This window comes from Ochotona princeps, chromosome 25 (assembly GCF_030435755.1).
Source record: "Ochotona princeps isolate mOchPri1 chromosome 25, mOchPri1.hap1, whole genome shotgun sequence".
NCBI lineage: Eukaryota > Metazoa > Chordata > Mammalia > Lagomorpha > Ochotonidae > Ochotona > Ochotona princeps.
In genome coordinates this window covers 3,738,201-3,760,320 of record NC_080856.1, presented here as the reverse complement: position 1 = coordinate 3,760,320, position 22,120 = coordinate 3,738,201, and the positions used below count along the sequence as shown (strand labels likewise).

At 45.6% G+C, this 22,120-nt stretch overlaps 1 protein-coding gene across 2 annotated transcripts in view; it reads right to left on the bottom strand.

The window, feature by feature from the left end:
- TNPO3 (transportin 3) overlaps positions 1–22,120 on the bottom strand; it is a 184,774-nt gene that overhangs the window by 160,617 nt on the left and 2,037 nt on the right. For both annotated transcript variants that reach the window (XR_009244230.1, XM_058655037.1), the window contains exons 2-3: positions 1,242–1,442; positions 34–107 (exon numbers count right to left, since the gene is read on the bottom strand). Coding sequence is in view for 1 of the 2 variants with exons in the window: in XM_058655037.1 (XP_058511020.1) it covers positions 34–107; positions 1,242–1,442 (275 nt within the window). In the remaining variant the exon portion in view is untranslated. The remainder of the gene's footprint in view (positions 1–33; positions 108–1,241; positions 1,443–22,120) is intronic.

Below are 22,120 nucleotides of genomic sequence, written 5' to 3'. Positions count from 1 at the left end.
AAATGCCAACACACAGTCAATAAAATGACTTACTTTTCCACCAATGTTTGTACACATCCCTTCCAGGAAGGCATCTGTAGGGCAAGGTCAGCTATTGCTAAAGCCAGCTGAACAGGAAGAAAGATTCAATAAATGAACAGAACAGACATACAAATTAGGTTATCATCAATGTTAACTGGCAATAAGAAACCAACTATTTTCCAATAATAGGACCAGTAATTCTCACTCTCTCATACCCAACTACATGTATCCCATGAAAATTCTTCCAGGCTAGTTACAAATCACTAGAATTTAAAAAGCACCTTTAGGGCCTATGCGGTAGCGTAGTGGCTCAAGTCCTCGCCTTGCATGTGCTGCAGGAAACCCAACTGGGCTGCAATTGATATTCTGGCTGTTCTGCTTCCCTTCCAGCTCCTTGCTTGTAGCCTGGGAAAGCAGGAGAGGTTGACCCAAGTCCCTGGCACCCTACACCAACATGGAAGACCTGGAAGAAGCTCCTAGCTTCCGGTCAGTTCGGCTCCAGCCACTGCGGCCACTTCGGCAGTGTACCAGCAAACAGAAGATCTTTCTATCTCTTCTCTCCATAAATCTGACTTTCCAATAAAAAATAAAATGACCTTAAAAAAAAAAGTACCTTTAAAAACTGAGAACAAAACAACAAAAATGAAAGAATATAAATATTCCTTAGGAAAATTAATATTTAGGTTTTTTGTCAATACCATAGAACTTAATGGACAAATAAATTCTACTTTACTAAATGATCAGAACCGCTGATGGTCAAAATGTCATCTTAAAAAGGCCTTCTCCAAAAGCCTGCAGAACACATGTAGACAGAGAAATCTTCAGCGTTCCCCTAAAAACGTAGTTCTCTGTCCAAAGAGTTGGGCCAGATGCTCTAGTTCAACACTTCATTCATGAACTTCATCAGTCAACCAACTCAGAAAATATTCTTTAGAAAGGAAACTACACAGAGCTCTACAATTTCAACAGCAGAGGGCACATACACGCCCATGAAACACACACTTACCTTTCCCACAGCTGGTATCTGTTAGTCTGAAACCAAATGTACTTAATAATTAATACAAAGGACTAACATTTACACTTTCTATTCACTTAAAGGAATATAACAATGTGTCTGTACTACAATTAACATTATTTCACATGACCAGCAATGTGAATCAAAATAAGCTTCATCAATCCAACTGGCTCACACACTTCCCTAGCAGAGGCACAGGACTTACCTGTGTTACAATGACAGGTGACAGGTCTTTCAAGTTCTGGATATGGGTTAGCAATGAATCCCGTAAAGAGGCGTGAGAGTCTGTGGGGAGCTCATAAAACGAGGTCTGAATCTTCATTTTCATGGTCTGTGCCGCAAAGTAGCATGATTCCACGTCCTGGCGGATCTGCAACAACTGGTCTGAAATCTCCCATGCGTGCACCTAAAGTCAACACAGATGTGTAAAGAGGATTAACTCCAACTGATTGGAATTCCATATAACCTCAACACATACATAAACACAAACCAAAGTATAACGAAAGAAAAATCTGACAAACTCTGAACCACTAATTAAGCCAACACTTAAAACTACGTAGGTGCAGACCCTGCTCAAGAAAAACAGGGCCTAAAACCTGACTCATTTCTACATGTCAAGAGAGCAAGCAGTCACTACGGAAGAACAGGTGTGAAGCAAAGATTCTGCAGGTCTCTACTAAATCTGAATATCACTGCATAAAATTCCTATTCCTGATCTAGGTCAGATATTCCTTTCACTATTTATTAAATAATGAACAATCTGCTCACTCTGGTATTTACATCTGGAAGTTGTTTTTAACACATTCACAAACAGGAAGTATATTTAATATTGGTCTTAGTAGGTCTATCTCTCTATCTTTAGCTAATAAAAAGCAGAATTTCTCAAATTTAGTAAATTTATACATTGTTTTTAATTATTTATTCAACCTGAAAGAGTCAGAGATGAAGAGACAGAAGGTCCATCTGCTGGGTCACTTGACAAACGGCCGCGATGGCCAGAGCTGGGACTCAGGGGCCGCCTCTGCTGGGTCACTCAACGGCCGCGACGGCCGGAGCTGGGACTCGGGGGCCTCCTCTGGGTTTCCGGTGCAGGTGCAGAGCCCCAAGGTTTGAGCCATGCTCCAGCGCTTTCCGGAGCCATAAGCAGGCAGCGACATTGGAGGTGGGGTTGCTGGGCCTCAAACTAGCACCCATATGGAATGTTGTTGCTACAGGCAGAGGATTAGCATGCCACACACATCACTGCACCAACCCACAGAAAACTATCATGATTCAATGAGTATTTCACCTACTTCAATTACTTTATTGTATTTATATTAAACAAAGTGCCAAACATGTTACTATACTGTCAATTTCGCAGGACAAAGTAAATTAATTTCATAGACTTCCTAAGTCACAGCGCAGCACTTGTCACTAACAGCTAATCACAATTAGCAAGGGAGTCCCATTTTGAAAGTAACTATGGGGGGAGCGGGTAAAACCACTGCCTACAGCGCTGATAACGATTTGAGTTCTAGTTGGATACTGGCTACTCCACTTCTGACCCAGCTCTCTGTTAATGTGCCTGCAAAAGTAGTGGAGGACAGTCCAATTCCTTGGGTCCTTGCACCTGTGTGGGAAACCAGGAAGAAGCTCCCGGTTCCTGGCTTCGGATCCACTCAGCTCCAGTCCTTGCAAGGCTTGAGAAGTAAACAAGTGGATGAAGACCCTTCCTTCTCTCGTCACTCTAAATCTGCCTTTCCAATAAAAATAATACGTCTTTTTTAAAACACAGATTAGCAATGATGGATTGGAAAAAAATATCAATTTGGATTTAGTCAACTATGAAGATAAATCATAGAACTCTTTTCCAGTTTCCTGTAAAGAGTGAGCACACTTCACAAGCACATACTCACAGGCTTTCCAAAGAAGGAAAGGAGAAAGGTGATCCCAAAGCAGCTAGAAGAGATGGCTCGCCAGTTTCTAGACTAACCAAAGAGAATCTGTAGGCTTACTATCCAACTGTAGGCTTACTATCACAAATTTTCTTTTAGCCATATTAAGTTAGTAGAAGACAAACACGAAACATTAATTTCCTTCTATATATGGTGTATTTTGCTAAACTTTGTACTTTTTATCCCTAGCACAGTCTCTAAAATACTCAATAAATGTTTACTGAATTAATCATTGGCAGCCAACAACTTTCCCCCTCAACCAAATCTTTCCCAGGAGTAATTTTAAACCACTCTATCTAACCAGTAACTGAAGCATATCTCCAACTCAATACGCTGTCACAGTATCTTTATTATGTTACAACTATTGTTTTAAATAGCAAAATGAATCTATTAAAGCTTTGGAATCTTCACAATTGACCTCAAAAACTAAGCAATTAGCAAACTGAAATATTCATGAATAATTTATAACAAATCTGGACATTCTCTAATTATCTCTAAAAGTTATCTGCTAAGAAACCCAAAATATAAATGAATTAAGATAAAAGAGCAATACCAGAAGGGTTTCCACACCAGGAAAGACAGAGGCTGCAGGCTATCAAAAGGCTTTACAAGCGCACAGTGGAACACAGAAAGAGCCGACAGGTATAAATTGGAAACAGAAGCATCCACTTGAGAACTGCAGCTGAAAATAGAAGTTCCTTTTTTAAGGAAAATAAAAAGTATTTGAAAAGCAGATAGAGAAAAAGAGAGACAGAGAGACTGTATTTTCCTTCTGATGTTTCACTTCCCAAATGGCCCCAACAGCCAGAGCAGGGCCACGCTGAAGCCAGCAGCCTAAGTGCATCTGGGTCTCCTGCACGGTGGAAGGGCCCAAGTACTCGGACGGCTGACTGCTGCTTCCCAAGGAACATTAGCAGGGAGCTAGACTGGAAGTGGAGCAGCCGGATCTCAGATCAGTGTCATATGGGATGCGTCACAAGTGGCAGTTAACCTTCTACATCACTATGCTGGCCCCTTCAAATACTTTTACTTATTCAATCAAAAAGTAACGAAACAGGAGCCTACATAACAATTGGAGATGGGACAGTTTAGCCTCTGGGACACCTTGAAATGAATGAACAGGAAAGGGCCCCTAACTGAGGAGCAGCTGCTGCAAACACAATCATACGCAGACAGGATTAGCATCGTGGAGACGCAGGAAGGAGAGGGACACAAAGCTAGAGAAGCTCAGAAGCCAAACCACTGAAGGAAGACACGCTACGCCAGGACAACAGAAAACCACACTCCACATTGCTGGACACACCCTTAACCAAAGCCTTCTCCAGTTATGAAAAATGAATTTCACAAAAATATTTGACTTTGGCCAAGAATCTTCTATAACAGGCAGGATGGTGGAGAATGAGATAATAAATAAGAAAGTAGTCCTGAAAACTAATAGTTAAAAATCAGCTTAAAGATACTGTGAAAATAATATGATATTAAAAAATAGAATTAGGGCCCAGCACGGTGGCCTAGTGGGTAAAAAGTCCTTGCCTTGAACGCGCCAGGATCCCATATGGGTGCCGGTTCTGATCCCAGCAGCCCTGCTTCCCTTTCAGATTCCTGTTTGTGGCCTAGAAAAGAAGTCAAGGACCCTGCACCCATGTGGGAGACCTGGAGGAAGAGGCTCCTGGCTCCTGGCTCCTGGCTTCAGATCGGCTCAGCTCTGGCCATCGTGGCCGCTTGGGGAGTGAATCATCAGATGGAAGATCTTCCTCTATCTCTCCTCCTCTCTGTATGTCTGACTTGAAAAACAAATAAATCTTAAAAAAAAAAGAATTAAAAAAGAAATATAATCACAATTTAGGTAAAGGAACTCAAGATGCAGATCACTTCAGAGACTGAACCATGAAGAATTTCATAAGGGCGTCTTAAGAGAAACAGGTGAAAAGGAAAAAAAATGTAAGATTTAGTTTTATTTGAAAGGCACACTTCATGGAGAGGATCTAGATACACAAAGGGCTTCCATCAGATGGTTCACTTCCCAAATGGCTGTAAAAATCCGAGCTGAATCAATAGGCAGCTGGAAGCTAGGAGCCCCCTCAGGGTCTCCCATGTGGGTGCAGAGTCCCAAGGCCTTGGGCCATCTCCCAGTGCTCCCCCAAACCATAAGCTGAAGAGGAGCAGCCAGGAAACAGCTGGCGCCCATGTGGGTTGCCAGTGTGCCAAGGCGTGGAATATCAACCTGTGCCACCACGCTGGTCCAAAACGTTGATTTTTTGTTTTTTTGGAAGATTCATTTGAAACGCAGAGAGAAGGGGTGGGGAAGAGAGTGAGAAATCTTCGCTCCACTAGTTCAACTATCAATATAATATCCAGGTCAGTAACAGCTTGTCACACTGTGTTCTTTAAAATCAATTCTGGCAGCGAGCACTATGGCGTAACAAGAGAATACTCCACCTACAACACTAGCACACCGTATACAAACTAACTCAAGTCCCAGCAGCTCCACTTCCAATCCAGCCCCCTGCTTATGACCTGGGAAAGCGCTGGAGGATGCCCCAAGTCCTTGGACCCCTGCACCCCCAGGGGGACACGGAAGAGGCTCCTGGCTCTGGATCACCTCAGCTCTGGACACTGCGGCCATTTGGGGGACGAATCAGCAGATCTTGCTCTCTGTCTCTCCTTCACCTGGTAAAAATCAGGCTTTCAGATAAAAGTGAATCTTCAAAAACAAACAAAAAATCAATTTTAAACTGACTGAAATCAGTGCTCCTTGAAGGAACAGTAGAATCAATTTCTGAAGTAAACATCTCAGATAAGCTTATGACACAGCCTGTCATCCTAGACAGCACACAAGTTACGCAAGACTAGCTATTTCAGAATGCCAAGATAACTGAATGAGGTTAACACCTGCCAAAGATCACAACTATCATACACTAAAATCCATAAGTAACGAAAAACTAGCCACTAGAGCAGACATGCTAACCACTAACAGACATAACTCAGTATTTTACAAAGGAAGAATCAAATACTTATCCTGATTTTCATAAATAAACCATACAACTCGAAGCAACCTAATAGTAAGTGAGAAAAGTCTCTTTCTACCAGTACTAGAACAAACAGAAATGACAGATTTAAAGTATCACCACTTTGCAACTTACAATTAATGCATTGAATACATCAAAAAGAGGGGTGAAGCAGAAAGGAATGAGGTACATAAAAGATTACTGCCAAGTCAATGCTACTTCCATATGCCTTCAATGGAGAGTGGAATCTATTTCTCCTCCTGGAATCTGGTTTGGCCTCACTAACTTGCTTCACTGACGAAATTCCAGGACTCTGAAGGTGAGGTCAGAGGCAGCTCTGCAGCACCTGCTCTGGGTCCTGATCAGTACTCGGAGGACAGCAGATGGCTTCCACCCAGTGCATGTCTCAAAGCCTGGTCATCCACAAACCTGACCGCAAAGTTGAGAGAGAAATCATTTCTAAGCCATTTTTAGGGCCTTCTGCTTCACAGTGGTAGATAATCAGAACAGATATATGTGTCTTCTGAAGGAAAAACAACAAAATACCATAAGGATAGGGGACTCAAACCTGTAACTTAACCAGCCTCTGAATCAAGCTATTAAAAAATGAAGGAAATAAAACTGAGATACCAAAGTACAGGTCAAATGGCTCAGGTTCCTAAGCCAACAGCTACTCTCCAAAAAAAGCCTACACATTAAAAGATGTCCAAAAAGTATATTCATTCACTCACACACACACACCCCTGGCACTGTGGCATAGCAAGTTAAGCTGCTGCTTGCACTGCCCACATTTCACACTGCAATGCCAGTCTGAATCCCAGTTACTCCACTTTAGATTCAGCATTCTGCTAATGTGTCTGTGAAGGTAGTCAAAGACGGCCCAAGTGTAATCCCAGGATGGATTCAGTGCTTGGGGCTTGGGGCTGGCCTATCCGGGGCTGATGCAGTCACAGAGGACATGAGCCAGCAGATAGAAGGTCTCTCCACTTCCTCTGCACTCCCACCCTGCTCCACCTTTCAAACGGAAAAACAGATCTTTAATAAAACAAACCAACAAGACTCGGCTACAGATTACAGGAAAGTCCACTGCATGATAAACCATCAAGAAGGGAATACTATAAAAGGACAGGGGCTACTTTCAAGGAAAGAAGTGTAGTTATGTCCAATAGGACACCAGAAGCGCTCAAAGAAAGGCTAGTCACGTTCACTTCCTGACCTGGAGAGGCCCCAAGGATACACACTCAGAGTAATTCACTAACTCATACATTTGTATTAGTTTTCTGCATTTCCATTTAAAAAACCACCAACAATACAACTCCAAAACTGCCTATTAAACTACTGTGAAGTCTTTCTGCCCATTGAAATTTGCCAACTTTTGGGCCCAGTGGCGTGGCCTAGCAGCTAAAGTCCTCGCCTTGAAAGCCCCGGGATCCCATATGGGCGCCGGTTCTAATCCCAGCAGCTCCACTTCCCATCCAGCTCCCTGCTTGTGGCCTGGGAAAGCAGTTGAGGACGGCCCAATGCATTGGGACCCTGCACCCGCGGTGGGAGACCTGGAAGAGGTTCCAGGTTCCCAGCTTCGGATCGGCGCGCACCGGCCCATTGTGGCTCACTTGGGGAGTGAATCATCGGACGGAAGATCTTCCTCTCTGTCTCTCCTCCTCTGTGTATATTTGGCTGTAATAAAATGAATAAATCTTTAAAAAAAAAAAAGAAATTTGCCAACTTTTGAGGTCAAAATCCTTGTGAAAAAGACTGTGTAGTGCTACACTGTGCTTTAACCTAAATGGTGGAGCCTAGCAGAAAAACAGCTAACGGCATCACACTTACTTATATTTCTATCTTCTTAAAAGTAGACTTCAAAAATGAAAGGCAGGGACCTACCTAATGGTTAAGATGCTAACACGGGCACAGCAGCTAAGGAGCCGCATGGGATAACCACATTCCACAGCAGTGTCTGGTTACAATGCTGGCTCTTCCAGCTTCCTGCTAATGCACATGCGGGGAGGCACCAGGTAATGGCTCTGTGTAGGAAACCCAGAGTTCTGGGCTTCTGGTTGTTGCCTGGTCCAGCCCTAGGCATTGTGGACTTCTGATGGGCTTCTGGTTGAGGCCTGGTCCAGCCATGGGCGTTGTGGACTTCTGAGTAGGCCACCAGTGGAAGCAAGACCTGTCATCGCCTCTAACTTACAAGTAAAATGAACATGACCAAAAACGGAATGTCCACACCCATGTACTGTGGTTCAGTGTCGAGCTCCAGCTCCCACCTGCACTTTTCACTGATGCAGACCCTGCAGGCACAGGCTCTGACTCGCCTGGCTGTGTCCCTGCCATCCTCATGGGAGGCCAGGACTGAAGGCCAGGCCTCTGCTTCAGGCCCAGCCAAGTCCCGGCCATTGCAGGCTTTGCAGACTGAACCATGCATGGTGGCACTCTGTCACTCTTGAATAGATACACATATTTCTTTTAATGAGGGATAGAATGAAAAAAAAAAAAAAAACCTTTTGTCTGTGAAAATTGTGTTTGGGTATATATGCAAAGCAAAATTTTCAAGCACCTTTAATAGTGTTCAAATATAGTACAAATAGGGCCCAGCGGCGTGGCCTAGCGGCTAAAGTCCTTGCCTTGAAAGCCCCGGGATCCCATATGGGCGCCGGTTCTAATCCCGGCAGCTCCACTTCCCATCCAGCTCCCTGCTTGTGGCCTGGGAAAGCGGTTGAGGACGGCCCAATGCTTTGGGACACTGCACCCGCGTGGGAGACTGGGAAGAGTTTCCAGGTTCCCAGCATCGGATCGGCACGCACCGGCCGTTGCAGCTCACTTGGGGAGTGAATCATCGGACAGAAGATCCTCCTGTCTCTCCTCCTCTCTATATATCTTTGTAATAAAATAAATAAATCTTTTAAAAAATATAGTACAAATATATATTTATTTATTTGAAAGACAGATTTACACAGAGCAGGGAAGAGCCAAAGAGAAAAAGAGATCTTCTATCTACTGATTCCCTCCCGAAATGGCCACAACAGCCAGAGCTGGGCCAGTTCTCCCAGATTTTCCATGCAGGTGCTGGGGGCCCAAGCACACGGAGGATCCTCCGCTGCACTGCCAGGCACACTAGCAGAGAGCTGAGTCGGAAACACAGCAGCCAGGACTCGAACCAGCTGCAGGCAGCTGCTCTACTTGCTATACACAGCAACAGCCCTTGAATATATTTTTAAATTGTCTTTTGGAATTGCCTTTTCAATTAAAAAAAAAAACAAACACTTGTACTTGTATGGATAGAGCTCCATGACACACACACACACACACACACACATTTTGAAATGACGCGCCCTTTGCACAGCTCTTGGTAGGGGAGTAGCTCCCCGGTTCTCCCCTAAAAATGAGCTTCAGGGCCTTTGTCATCCAACCCATTATCCCAACTCCAAGGCCCTCACGGGGTTGCCACTAAGAAGGCTCCGACCAACTCACAAGGAAGCATGCCAGCCCTCTAGGGACTGTACTGTGGCACCCAAAACATCACCAGGATTCTACTGGGTAACTCCTCCCATGGACACGCCGAGTACCTGGGGAAGCCCCCTACCACCACCTGAGTCTCAACAAGGACAACTGAGTCACTGGTGAGCAAGTTTCTTCTTCGGGAAACCTACTCTCCAGGCCAGGCACTGTTGCTCTCAACACGCTTGCAATTCCTCCATCCTGGAGTGCCAGTTTTGACTCCTAGCTACCCCACTCCCAATGCAACTTCCTATTAATGTACCTGGAAAAGCAGCACACGGTGACCAGCGTGTGGGACCCTATTACCTGCGTGGCGGCTCAAACGGAGTTCCTGCTTCCAGCTTCGGCCTGGTCTAGCCCCAGCTACTGTGGCCACTGCAGTGAGTTAGCATAAGGAGATCTGTCTCTTACTTTCTCTATTGCTCTTTTTCTTCTCTTAAGATTTTTACATTTTCACTGGAGGGCCCAACGCGGTGGCCTAGCAACAAAAGGTCCTCTTCTAGCACACGCCGGGATCCCATATGGGCGCCGGTTTTTTTTTTTAACTGTGATTCACTCTTTTTTTTTTTTTTTTTTAAGATTTTATTATTATTGGAAATCGGGATATACACAGAGGAGGAGAGACAGAGAGGAAGATCCTCCGTCTGATGATTCACTCCCCAAGTGAGCCACAACGGGATGGTGCACGCCGATCCGATGCCGGGAACCAGGAACCTCTTCCCAGTCTCCCATGTGGGTGTAGGGTCCCAAAGCATTGGGCCGTCCTCGACTGCTTTCCCAGGCCACAAGCAGGGAGCTGGATGGGAAGTGGAGCTGCCGGGATTAGAACCGGCACCCATATGGGATCCTGGGGCGTTCAAGGCGAGAACTTTAGCTGCTAGACCATGACACTGGGCCCGGGCGCCGGTTCTAATCCCAGCAGCCCCGCTTCCCATCCAGCTCCCTGCTTATGACCTGGGAAAGCAGTAGAGAACGGCCCAGAGCCTTGGGACCCCCGCACCTGCGTGGGAGACCTGGATGAAGCTCCTGGCTTCGGACTGACTCAGCTCCAGCTGTTGCAGCCATTTGGGGAGTGATTCATCGGACGGAAGACCTTCCTCTTTTTCCTTCCTCTCTGTACATCTGCCTTTCTGGTAAAGATAAATAAATCTTAATTTTTTTTTAATTGGAAAGGCAGATGTACAGAGGAGACAGACCTTCCAGCCACTGGATCACTCCCCAAGTGACCAAACAGCCAGAGCTAGTTGATCCTAAGCCAGGCGCCAGGAGCCAGGAGCTGCTTCCAGGTCTCCCATGTGGGTACAGGGTCCCAAGGCTTTGGGCCGTCCTCTACTGCCTTTCCAGGTCACAAGGAGGGGAGCTGGGTGGGAAGCTGAGCAGCTGGGAAACGAACTGGTGCCCAAATGGGATCCCAGTACATTCAAGGTGAGGATTTAAATACTGGGACATTGTGCCAATCCCTGCTCTGCCTTTTTAATAAATAAATATTAGGGGGTGGGGTGGTGCTGATGTTGTGGCAATAGCAAGCTAAACCTCCACCTGTGGTGCCAGCATCCTGTTTGGATACCAGTTCAAGTCCCAGCTGCTCCACTTCCAATCCAGCTTTCTACTAATTCCTGGAAAAAGCAATGGAAGATGGTCCCAGTGTCTGGGCCCCTGCTACCTATCTAAAAGATTTGGAAGAAATTCCGGGCTCTTGGTTTCAACCTGTCTCAGTCCTGGCCATTGTGGCCATTAAGGGAGTGACCAGCAGATAGAAGAAATCTTTTGGTTTCTCCCTGTCTCTCTACAATTCTTTCAAATAAATAAATAAATCTTTAGATAATATCAGGAAGAGCAATGGGGATAAGCTACTGCCTACAATGCCAGCAACCTGCATCAGAGTTCCAGTTTACTTGGGCCATTTGGGGAGTGAACCAGTGAACAGAAATTTTCTGTCTCCCTTGCTTGCTCTTTAACCCTGACTTTCAAATAAATAAATTTTTAATTTAAAAAAATTATTTAGTGACAATGGTTGAGAAATTTCTGAACTAAAAAAAAGACATCAATCCAGACTTCAAATGCTCTACAAATACTGATGATAGGGCCAGGCACAGTTCTCGCCTTGTTCGTGCCAGGATTTCATATGGGCGCCAGTTGTAATCCTGGCCACCCCGCTTCCCGTCCAGCTACCTGCTTGTGGCCTGGGAAAGCAGTAGCGGATGGCCCCAAGCTTTGAGACCCTGCACCCACATGCGAGACCCGGAGGAGGCTCCTGTCTCCTGATCGGCTCAGCTCTGGCCGCTGCAGCCATTCAGGGAACGACTCAGTGGACGGAAGATCTTCCTCTCTCTCTCTTCCTCTCTGTATATCTCACTTTCCAACAAAAATAAATAAACCTTTAAAAAAAAATCCTGAGGGGTCCGGCAGCATGGCCTAGCAGCTAAAGTCCTCGCCTTGAAAGCCCCGGGATCCCATATGGGTGCCGGTTCTAATCCCAGCAGCTCCACTTTCCCATCCAGCTCCCTGCTTGTGGCCTGGGAAAGCAGTCGAGGATGGCCCAATGCTTTGGGATCCTGCACCCATGTGGGAGACTCGGAGGAAGTTCCTGGCTCCTGGCTTCGGATTGGCACAACATCGGCCGCTGTGGCTCACTTGGGGAGTGAATCATCAGACGGAAGATCTTCCTCTCTATCTCTCCTCCTCTCTGTATATCTGACTTTGTAATAAAAATAAATCTTTAAAAAAAAAATTCTGAGAACAGACAACCAGATAGAAAAAAAAAAGATGTAAATGTTAGGTTTTAGTAAATAAGGAGTGGCCAGTCATGTGGAAAAGTCTTTCTTTGTAAAGAGGACAGCACGCTGGGGCAAAGTAAGGCTGAAGCCCTCCCAGACAACACTGGGGTATCTGAAGGGGAGCCTTCAGCCAGCCAGACCAGGCGGTGGGCAATAGCCCACTTGTACTTATCTGAAAGACAGAGTCACAGAGAGAGAAAGGCAGGAGTTTCCTGGCTCGCTGCGCAAGTGGCCACAAGCGCCAGCGCAGGGCCGGCCCGCAGCCAAGGAGCTGCTTCCGGTCTCCCACATGAATGTGGCACCTGGGCTATCCTCGGCTACAATATGAAGCACATGAGAATGGAGCTGGATCAGAAATGGAACAGCAGAACCCGACCCGCACCCATAAGGAAACCTGGGATTCCGGGTAAGCCTCCAACAGCCTACTGATGCTGCTTGTTGAAGGGGGCCATGCGGGCTGAGAGCGCCCAGAGTCCAGCTTGGTACGTCCGGAGAGGCCCCTGAAACAGCTGAAGCCTTTCCAACAGCACCGCGCAGCGAAATCATCAGGTTTGAGATGAATTATTCGTATTTCATTTTACCAGGGTTTGGGAATTAACTATGTGTCCTAACAGCAATTCCCTTTGACGGGACAGCAATCTGACTGACTGCTGGCTTCTCGACTTGCTAACAACGGGAACTAAAATTCTATCTTTAAAGTACTCAAAGAAAACTGCCAGTGGTTATTTTATTCCGAGAAAATACCTTTCCAAAACACGAAATAAAGACCTTTCAAGACGATGCACTACCACTACCAAAAAAAAAAAAAAAAAGAGAGGAGGAACTGATCTACAATGGATGCACAATAAAGAAAATACTGGGCCTGGCGGTGTGGCCTAGTGGCTAAAGTCCTCGCCTTGAAAGCCCCGGGATCCCATATGGGCGCCGGTTCTAATCCCGGCAGCTCCACTTCCCATCCAGCTCCCTGCTTGTGGCCTGGGAAAGCGGTTGAGGACGGCCCAATGCTTTGGGACACTGCACCCGCGTGGGAGACTGGGAAGAGTTTCCAGGTTCCCAGCATCGGATCGGCACGCACCGGCCCGTTCTGGCTCACTTGGGGAGTGAAACATCGGATGGAAGATCTTCCTCTCTGTCTCTCCTCCTCTCTGAATATCCAGCTTTCCAATAATAATAAAATCTTTAAAAAAAAAAAAAAGAAAGAAAATACTACTAAGGGCATTCTTCAGGGAGAGGGAAGACAATCTTGGAAATCAGGAACAAACAGCAAAGGAAAATCCAAGTAACTGGGGAAAATGAGCACTGCTTACATAACCAAAAAAATAACCCTTATGGAATTTTAAAAACATATGGAGAACAAAAAACAACAGCTTCATATCCACCTAAGACATGGAAAGAACACTGCTTTCTCAGTTAACAATGCATTATAAGACACACTACAAATAACTGCTTAAACATCTCAGAAAGGTGAGGTACTAGGGCAACTAAACAGACTAAAACAAAAAGGACAGAGCCCTCCCCTCAGGCAAAAGCAAGCACAACCTCTCCTACAGCCAAACACAGCACACACAGTAAGAAATGCAGGGCACCAGAGAGCCAGGGCATGAAACATTCAGCTGAATGTTTTCCATTACAGCGGACTTCCTGCTACAAACCAGGAAGCCAGAAGACACACCTAAAAGGCAAAAACAACTCAGATGAGAATTCTATAACCAATGAAACAATACATATACAATGAATAGAAATTTCTCCGAAGAAGGTAAATGAATAGCCAATAACATGTGACATGATGCTCAACATGATTAGCCACTTGTACAAACAAATTAAAGACACAATGATGGGGCTGGCATGGTAACCTAGCAGCTAGGGTGCTTGCCTTGAGTGCGCCAGGATCCCATATGGATGCCAATTTTAATCTCAGTCTACCCGGCTTCCTATCCAGCTCCCTGCTTGCGGCCTGGGAAGGCAGTGGAGGACAGCCCAAAGCCTTGGGACCCTGGGCCCATGTGGGAGACCCAGAGGATCCAGGTTCCTGGCTTTGGATCAGCACAGCTCCAGCCATTGAGGCTGCTTGGGGAGTGAGTCATCGGATGGAAGATCTTCCTCTCTGTCTCCCGTCCTATTTGTATATCTATCTGATTTTCCAATAAAATAAACAAATTCTTTAAAAAAAAAAAAAAGGATCATGACTTTCAGCATCATTGCTAAACGCAAAGCTGTGATCTTCCGAAGTACAATTACCACTATCTCATTTTTTTTTTTTTTTTAACGATTTTTATTATGAGCTCAGCGGCATGGCCTAGTGGCTAATGTCCTCATCTTGATCCCATATGGCCGCTGGTTCTAATCCCGGCAGCTCCACTTCCTCTCTGTCTCTCCTCCTCTCAGTATATCTGACTTTGTAATAAAAAATAAAATAAATCTTTAAAAAAAAAAAAAGAAAGAAGTTTCAAAAAAAAAAAGATTTTTATTATTATTGGAAAGCCGGATATACAGAGAGGAGGAGAGACAGAGAGGAAGATCTTCCGTCCGATGATTCACTCCCCAAGTGAGCCGCAACGGGCCGGTGCGCGACGATCCGAAGCCAGGAACCTGGAACCTCTTCCGGGTCTCCCACGCGGGTGCAGTGTCCCAAGGCTTTGGGCCGTCCTCGACTGCTTTCCCAGGCCACAGGCAGGGAGCTGGATGGGAAGTGGAGCTGCCGGGACTAGAACCGGCGCCCATATGGGATCCCAGGGCTTTCAAGGCGAGGACTTTAGCCACTAGGCCACGCCGCTGGGCCCAATTACCACTATCTCTGAAACAATGCATCCAAACCTCACCTTTAACGGTGGTGAAAATGTCCTAAACTTTACTGTGGCAACAATACACTAAAAAACAGTGAACTCTAAACTATTCAACGGATGAGTCTAATTGTGAATTATGAAATTTTAAATTGTGAATTAAAGTGTTATTTTTAAAAATAGGCAAAAGTGAAAAAAATCAGCAAAACTAATTCATGTTAACTGAAGTCAGAACAGTGATTTCTAAGAGAGAATGACTTACTGGGAAGAGGCATCTGGAAACGAGTAACATGATTAGTTTACTACATCACTGAGTTACACACTTAGTGCTGGCACGCTGCTACGGTATATTTAAGCAAGTTGTCTTGTGGTAGAAAAGTTACACAAAAAACTTTTCTTAAGGAGAAAACTGATGAGATTGCAGGTCACAACTTCTACAAAGTTTAACAGCTCTCACTCTGAGAGGTGAATACTACAGTGACAACCAAATCTTCCACATTAAATATATATATTATACATATAATATATATATATGATGCAATTCTGCCTGTGTAACTATTTGCAAAAAAAAAAAAAAAAAAAAAAAAGGAGGCTGGGAGGATGCCAGAAAGGAAGGAAGACAGGGAGGAAGACGGGAAGGCAGGGAAGGAGAGCCAAGGGCCGGTGGTGTGACACAGCCATGTGGGCAACGGTTGGATCCTGGCTTTGCACTCGCAGGCCAGCTGCCTGCTGACGGCCCAGGGAGAGCAGCAGAGCATGGCCCAAGTGCCTGGACCCTTGCTACCCACATGAGACTTGATGAGGATCCTGGCTTCATTCTGGCACAGTCTTGGCCATTGCGGCCATCTGGGAAGTGAACCAGCGAACAAAAGACCTCTCACTATCTCTCCTTTTTGTTCTGTGCTTCTTTAAAATGGATAAATAAATCTTAAAAAAAAAATTGGCAAAAAGATTCATAATTATTCTGATTTTACAGTACAAAACAAATCAAGTTTTAGTTTGAATTATACATAAATCTAATACAGCCAACTTAGAAAAAAATGTCTCCAGAAGCAGGTGTTTGGCAAAATGATTAACCTACCATCCTTTCCCGTCACAGGCACAAGCTGCTCCTCATTCCACCTTCCTGCTAAGGCACACTTTGAGGGCAGCAGCAAAGGCTTAAGTACTTGGTCCTTATAATCTACAAGGCCGACACAGAGCAACTCTGTCAGGGCCCTGGTTTTGGCCTGGCCCGGCCCCAGCTGTTGACACCACTCGGGGAGTGAAATGGCAGATGGAAGCTCTCTGTCTCCCAAGCACAGCAAATGGAAATTCTTTCTGTTTGTCTCTCCCTCAGCCTTACAAATAATTTTCTGAAAGTTAAAAACAAAACAAAAACCAGGAAAGCAGCAGTTCAGCCTAGAAGATAAGACAGTTACATATCCACACTGGATCACATGTGCTAGAGTCCCAGCTCTGACTCCGGAATTCTCAAAACTGCAGACCCTGGGGGAAGCAGAACTGGGTTCTTGCTACTCCACGGCAGCCCTGCATTCCTGATTCCGCCTCCCGCCAACTCAGGCATTTGGGAAGTGAATATATAAATTATATATATAATTTATATTTTTTTTTCTTTAACTTACATTTACATCTCCTAAACTGCATAACATAAATAAATCTTTTCACCACTATAGGTAGCTAAGGAAAGTGTAATGTAGACACTTTAATAATTCAGGAGCCCTAGATGGAGGTTCTGGTCCTGCCTCAGACTGACCCAGCCCCAGCCCATTACTTACAGCCATTTGGGGAGTGACCCAACCGATGAAAGATTTGTCACTGGCTTTCAGAAAACCAACTAAATCTTTTTTATTTAAAAAGGGTGAGGGGTGTCCTCTGGAATAAAACTTTTAAAAACTTTTAAAACAGTGTTTAGACATAGACAACCAAACCAAATAAATTTGCATCCTATAATGCTTATTGTTACCTAGTTTGAGGTTTGATTTTTTTTTTTTTTTTAAAGATTTACTTCTTTATTTGAAAGCCAGTTACACAGAAAGACAGCAAGAGACAGAAAGGGAGACAGAGACAGCTTCTGTCGGCTAGTTCACTCCAAAATGGCTACATCAGCAAGCCTGGGCCAGGTCAAGGCCAGGAAGTCTGGGGATTCCTCCAGATCTCCCACAGGGTGCAGGAGCCCAGGCCCTTGGGCCATCTTCCCACTGGCTTCCCAGGCACATTACCAGCCATGTGGAGCACAAGCAGAGCAGTCAGCTTTCAAACTGCCGCTTCTATAAGATGCTGGTAATGCAGGTGGCAGCTTTGCCTATTACGCAACAGCCCTGGCCTCCGCTTTTTAAAAATCAATTCATTTTGGGCCCGGCGACATGGCCTAGCGGCTAAAGTCCTCGCCTTGAATGCCCCGGGATCCCATATGGGCGCCGGTTCTAATCCCGGCAACTCCACTTCCCATCCAGCTCCCTCCTTGTGGCTTGGGAAAGCAGTTGAGGACGGCCCAATGCTTTGGGATCCTGCACCCATGTGGGAGACCTGGAAGAAGTTCCTGGCTCCTGGCTTCGGATCGGTACAGCACCAGCCGTTGCGCTCACTTGGGGAATGAATCATCGGACGGAAGATCTTCCTCTCTGTCTCTCCTCCTCTCCGTATATCTGACTTTGTAATAAAAATAAATCTTTAAAAAAAAATTATTCATTTTGATCAGAGACAGAAAGTTCCCATGTGTTTCAGTTCCCAAATGTCTGCAACAGCTAAGTTGAGTCAGGCTGGATCAAGAGTCGGGAATCAACCCAGTTTTCCCAACTTGGGTGGCAGGAACTTCATCACATGAGCCATCTCCAGCGCTGCCTCTGAGGGCACTTGTTAACTGGAACCTGCAATCTGAAGTGGAGTCAAAACTTGATCCCTGGTGGTCCAATAAGAAAGGCACACATCTTAAACACTCGGCCCAGTGGGAGCCTCATGGGATTTTTTGTTTGTTTGCTTTTTAAGCTAAAGTAAAATATAGGTGGCAACTATACATACTTCCCTAAAATAAGTCCATGGCAAATTGGTTTTAGAAAAAATTCCCGGGCTGACAGTGTGGCACAGCAGTTTAAGCTGTGAGCCATGATGCCAGGATCCCACAACAGCATATATTCCAGTTCAGCTGCTCTGCTTCCCATCCAGCTTCCTGTGGGGTCTGGGAAAGCTCTGGTTCTTGGGTGCCTACCTCCTCCCAAGACACACACAGAAGGTCCAGATGGAGCCTTCTGCTTGTGTAGCGTCAACCCAACGGAGCCTAGCTGCTGGGGCCATCTGCAGCGTGAACTCCCAGATGAAAGATACCTTGATTTCTCTCCCTCTTTCTGGAATGCTGCTTTTCAAATAAATAAACCTTATAAAAGAAACAAAAAAAAATTTCCATTACTCTTACGTAAATGCATGAAATAAAATCAAAAGGAAAGAACAGTTATCTTCTAATTTCAACCACTCTTTTTTTTTTGTAAAAGATTCATTATTTTTATTGCAAAGTCAGATATACAGATATGAAGAGAGACAGAGATGAAGATCTTCCGTACAATGATTCACTCCCCAAGTGACTGCAAAGGCCGGAGCTGAGCTAAGCAGAAGCCAGGAACCAGGAGCTTCTTTCCGGGTCTCCCATGCAGGTGCAGGGTCCCAAGGCTTTGGGCCATCCTCGACTGCTTTCCCAAGCCACAACAGGGAGCTGGTGGGAAGCAGGGCCACCAGGATTAGAACCAGAGAGAAGCAGATAGAGGGAAAGATTTTCCATCCACTGGTTCTCTCATTATGGAAGGCTTTAGAAAGTCCATCTGAACATAAAACAGTGATTTCCAGAGTTTCGGAAGGATGAAGCGTAGGGCTGTGAGGGAGGTCAGGTACAAGCAGTGTGCTCTAGTATTCCACAGCACAGGACTAGAGCTCACAACACATCACCTGCTTCAGGAAGCACTAACAGAGAGCTCACAGGCTCACAACAGAAAAGATAAGCCCATGGCGACACTAAGGACCTCCCTGACCAATATGCTGTGTGCGTGTGTAGAAATACTGCACCAAATCCCAAAAAAAGTACTGGTATTACATGCTAACCAAAAATTGTTTAAAACAAATAATGCAGGGACTTTAAATGCACACATCTGTTCGCCCTCAGGCCCTCCAAAAATTCCACAAATGGCAAGCAAAAATCATAAAAAAAAAACAATCAAAACCCACAGGATAAAGATAGTGCAATAGGTGACCAATATCAACAGAACTGTGGAGAATGGAAAGCTGACGGATTAACTGTCCCACCAAATGTGAGGTTGCAATTTGCCTGAAGGGATGAGGGGACCAAATGAGAAGAGGAAACTTAAAGGGAAAACTGAGTGTGGCACCCAAACCCAGAAAGGCTCAGAGTTGTTTGTTTATTCATTTTCATTTACTTCAAAGGGAAGGGGCGGGGTCAGTGGACACAGAAAGAGATTTCCTCTAATCTACGGGTACACTCCCTAAATGCCAGCTGGGACAGCCAGGGCCAAGGCCAGAAAACCAAAATTTCATTTGGGTCCCCCACATGAGTGACAGGACTCTAACACTCCAATCACTGCTTCCCAGGACACATTCCCAGGACACTGATCACACAGGGAATGGCATTTCCACAGAGGACACAGGCAACTTAACCAGCTCCCAACGAGCCCACCCAGCAGCCAGCGCTTCCACTGCGGGCTCCTCTGCAGGCAGACACACAGGAAACAGAATCCAGAAGCAGCGATGCAGACCCCGGGGCTTCCTTCCTGCCAAGCAGTCAGCCTACTGTTCTTCCGCCAGAACAGCAGACTCAACATCTACTTGGGAAAGTAAAGCTGCAGGATTGAACTCTTGAACACACTCAGCAAAGTCCTGGGGCATCTACTGAAAACATGATGTCCATTAACGCCTCCACTTGGGGTGCACTGCACCCCGTAGCCTCACTGCGCCAACGGGGGCTGTGACAGCAGCAACCACGACTACAGGCCGCTCAGTAGGTCAGAGGAGCACAGGAGGAAGGGGCCAACAAGAAGAGGAAGCAAGGATGCTCTTCTCAATGACCCAACTACCAAGAAAAAAAAGATCATGGGGTCCAGGAATCAGGGAACCTAAGGCAAGAAAGAAGTCAAGGGAATTTGCTAGGACAACAATCACGCAACAGATATAAACAAACAGGCCTGACTGGATGAGGGCTTTGGGAGGGGCTGCTTCCATCAAAAAACAAGCAAGTTTGCATTCAGAACAAACAATACTTCCACCAGTGATAAGAGATTCTACAGATTCTTGAGGCAGTAAGAGAGAAAAGGGCAGGTTGTGATCAGAACAGCCTGTCTGAACTAGTGACTTGGAGGGCTGGAGTCTTATCAGTAAGGAGACCCACAGTGAAACAATGTGACCAGGTAGTTGAAGAAAATGAAGAGGCTGTCTGTCAAGGGGCCAGACAGTGTTATAACCAATTTGATGACTTATTAATCACAAAATAACAATAAATCTCTAGCTTTAAAAAAAAAAAATGAAGAGGCTGACAGTTTAGCCAAAGTTGCCTGGGCATGAGGTAGCAACGCAGCCACCACGTGATGTTCCACGCTCCACAGCTGCAGTATGCTGGCCTGCATGTTTGTTAGCAGCAGGTTCCGCTGTCCCTGGCTTCTGGCTGACTCTGGCCAGTGGGGAATTCTAGCAGAAGGAACAGAAATAGTGGCCTCAATACGTTAGCTCAAGTAGCTAATCCTCCACCTCCAAGCGCGTGCATCCCACATGGGCACTGGTTCATGTCCCAGCTGCTCCACTTTCCCTTCCAGCTCCCTGTTTATGGCCTGAGAGAAAGCAGCAGAGGATAGCTCAGGTTCTTGGGCCCCTACACTCATGTAGGAGACCCGGACAAGCCTCCTGGTTTCTCATCGCTCAGCTCTGGCCATTTTGGTCATTTGGGGAATGAACCAGCAGATGGAAGATCTTTGTCTCTGTCTCTACTTCTCTTTGTACATCTGCCTTTCCAATAAAAATTAATAAATCTTAAAACAATAATAAAGAAAATAAACTGGAGGAAGAGAAATAAACTTAGGCTATTCATGCCCAATGCCTCCTTCCTATAAGATCACCTCAAATCATCTTATCAACACAGCCACAGCCAGAGCGCTCTTCCAGCCACAGGAACCACTCACTCACCTGGCTCCTTCTGGTTTAGACGCGGGTAGGTCAGCCACAGCTTACCACACCATTTCCTGTAGCACAATTTCATATCTATATAATACACACATATAAACAGTGTGTGTCTCTCTATATAAGGACTAGTGCCCTCAAACTGTTCTGTCAAATACACCACCTGTGACGCCTGAACACAGTGTCAGTACCAACAATGATAAAAGACTAAAAGATTAGTGGAAAATAAGGAGGGAACAGTAACATTTCAAAAACTACTACAATATTTTTATACTTAGGTTCCATGAACCTTTTTTTTTCTTACTTTTTTAATTGGAAAGTCAGATATACACAGAGGAGGAGAGACAGAGAGGAAGATCTTCCATCTGTTGATTCACTCCCCAAGCAGCCGCTTCGGTTGGAGCTGCACCAATCCGAAGCCAGGAGCCCGGAGCCTCCTCCAGGTCTTGCACACAGGTGCAAGGTCCCAAAGCTCTGGGTAGTCCTTGACTGCTTTCCCATGCTACAAGCAGAGTGCTGGATGGGAAGTGGGGCTGCTGGGACTAGAACTGGCGCCCATATGGGATCCCACCACGTACAAGGTGAGGACTTTATCTGCTAGGCTACCATGCCGGTCTTACTAGATTTATTTTTACTTCAAAGATTATACAGAGACAGAGGGCAGAAAGAGAATCTTTTGTCTGCTGGTTCACTACCCAAATGGCCCCAATGAATGGAGCTGAGCCAATCCAAAGCCAGGAGCCAGGAGCTTCTTCCAAGTCTCTCACATGCGTGCAGGGTCCCAAGGCCTTGGGTCATCATGCACTCTTTCCAGGCCACGAGCAGGAAGCTGGATTGGAAGCAGAGCACCTGGGACACGAACCAGCACCCATGAGATGCTGCTGCTAGCAGATGGAGGATTAGCCAATTGAACCATCAT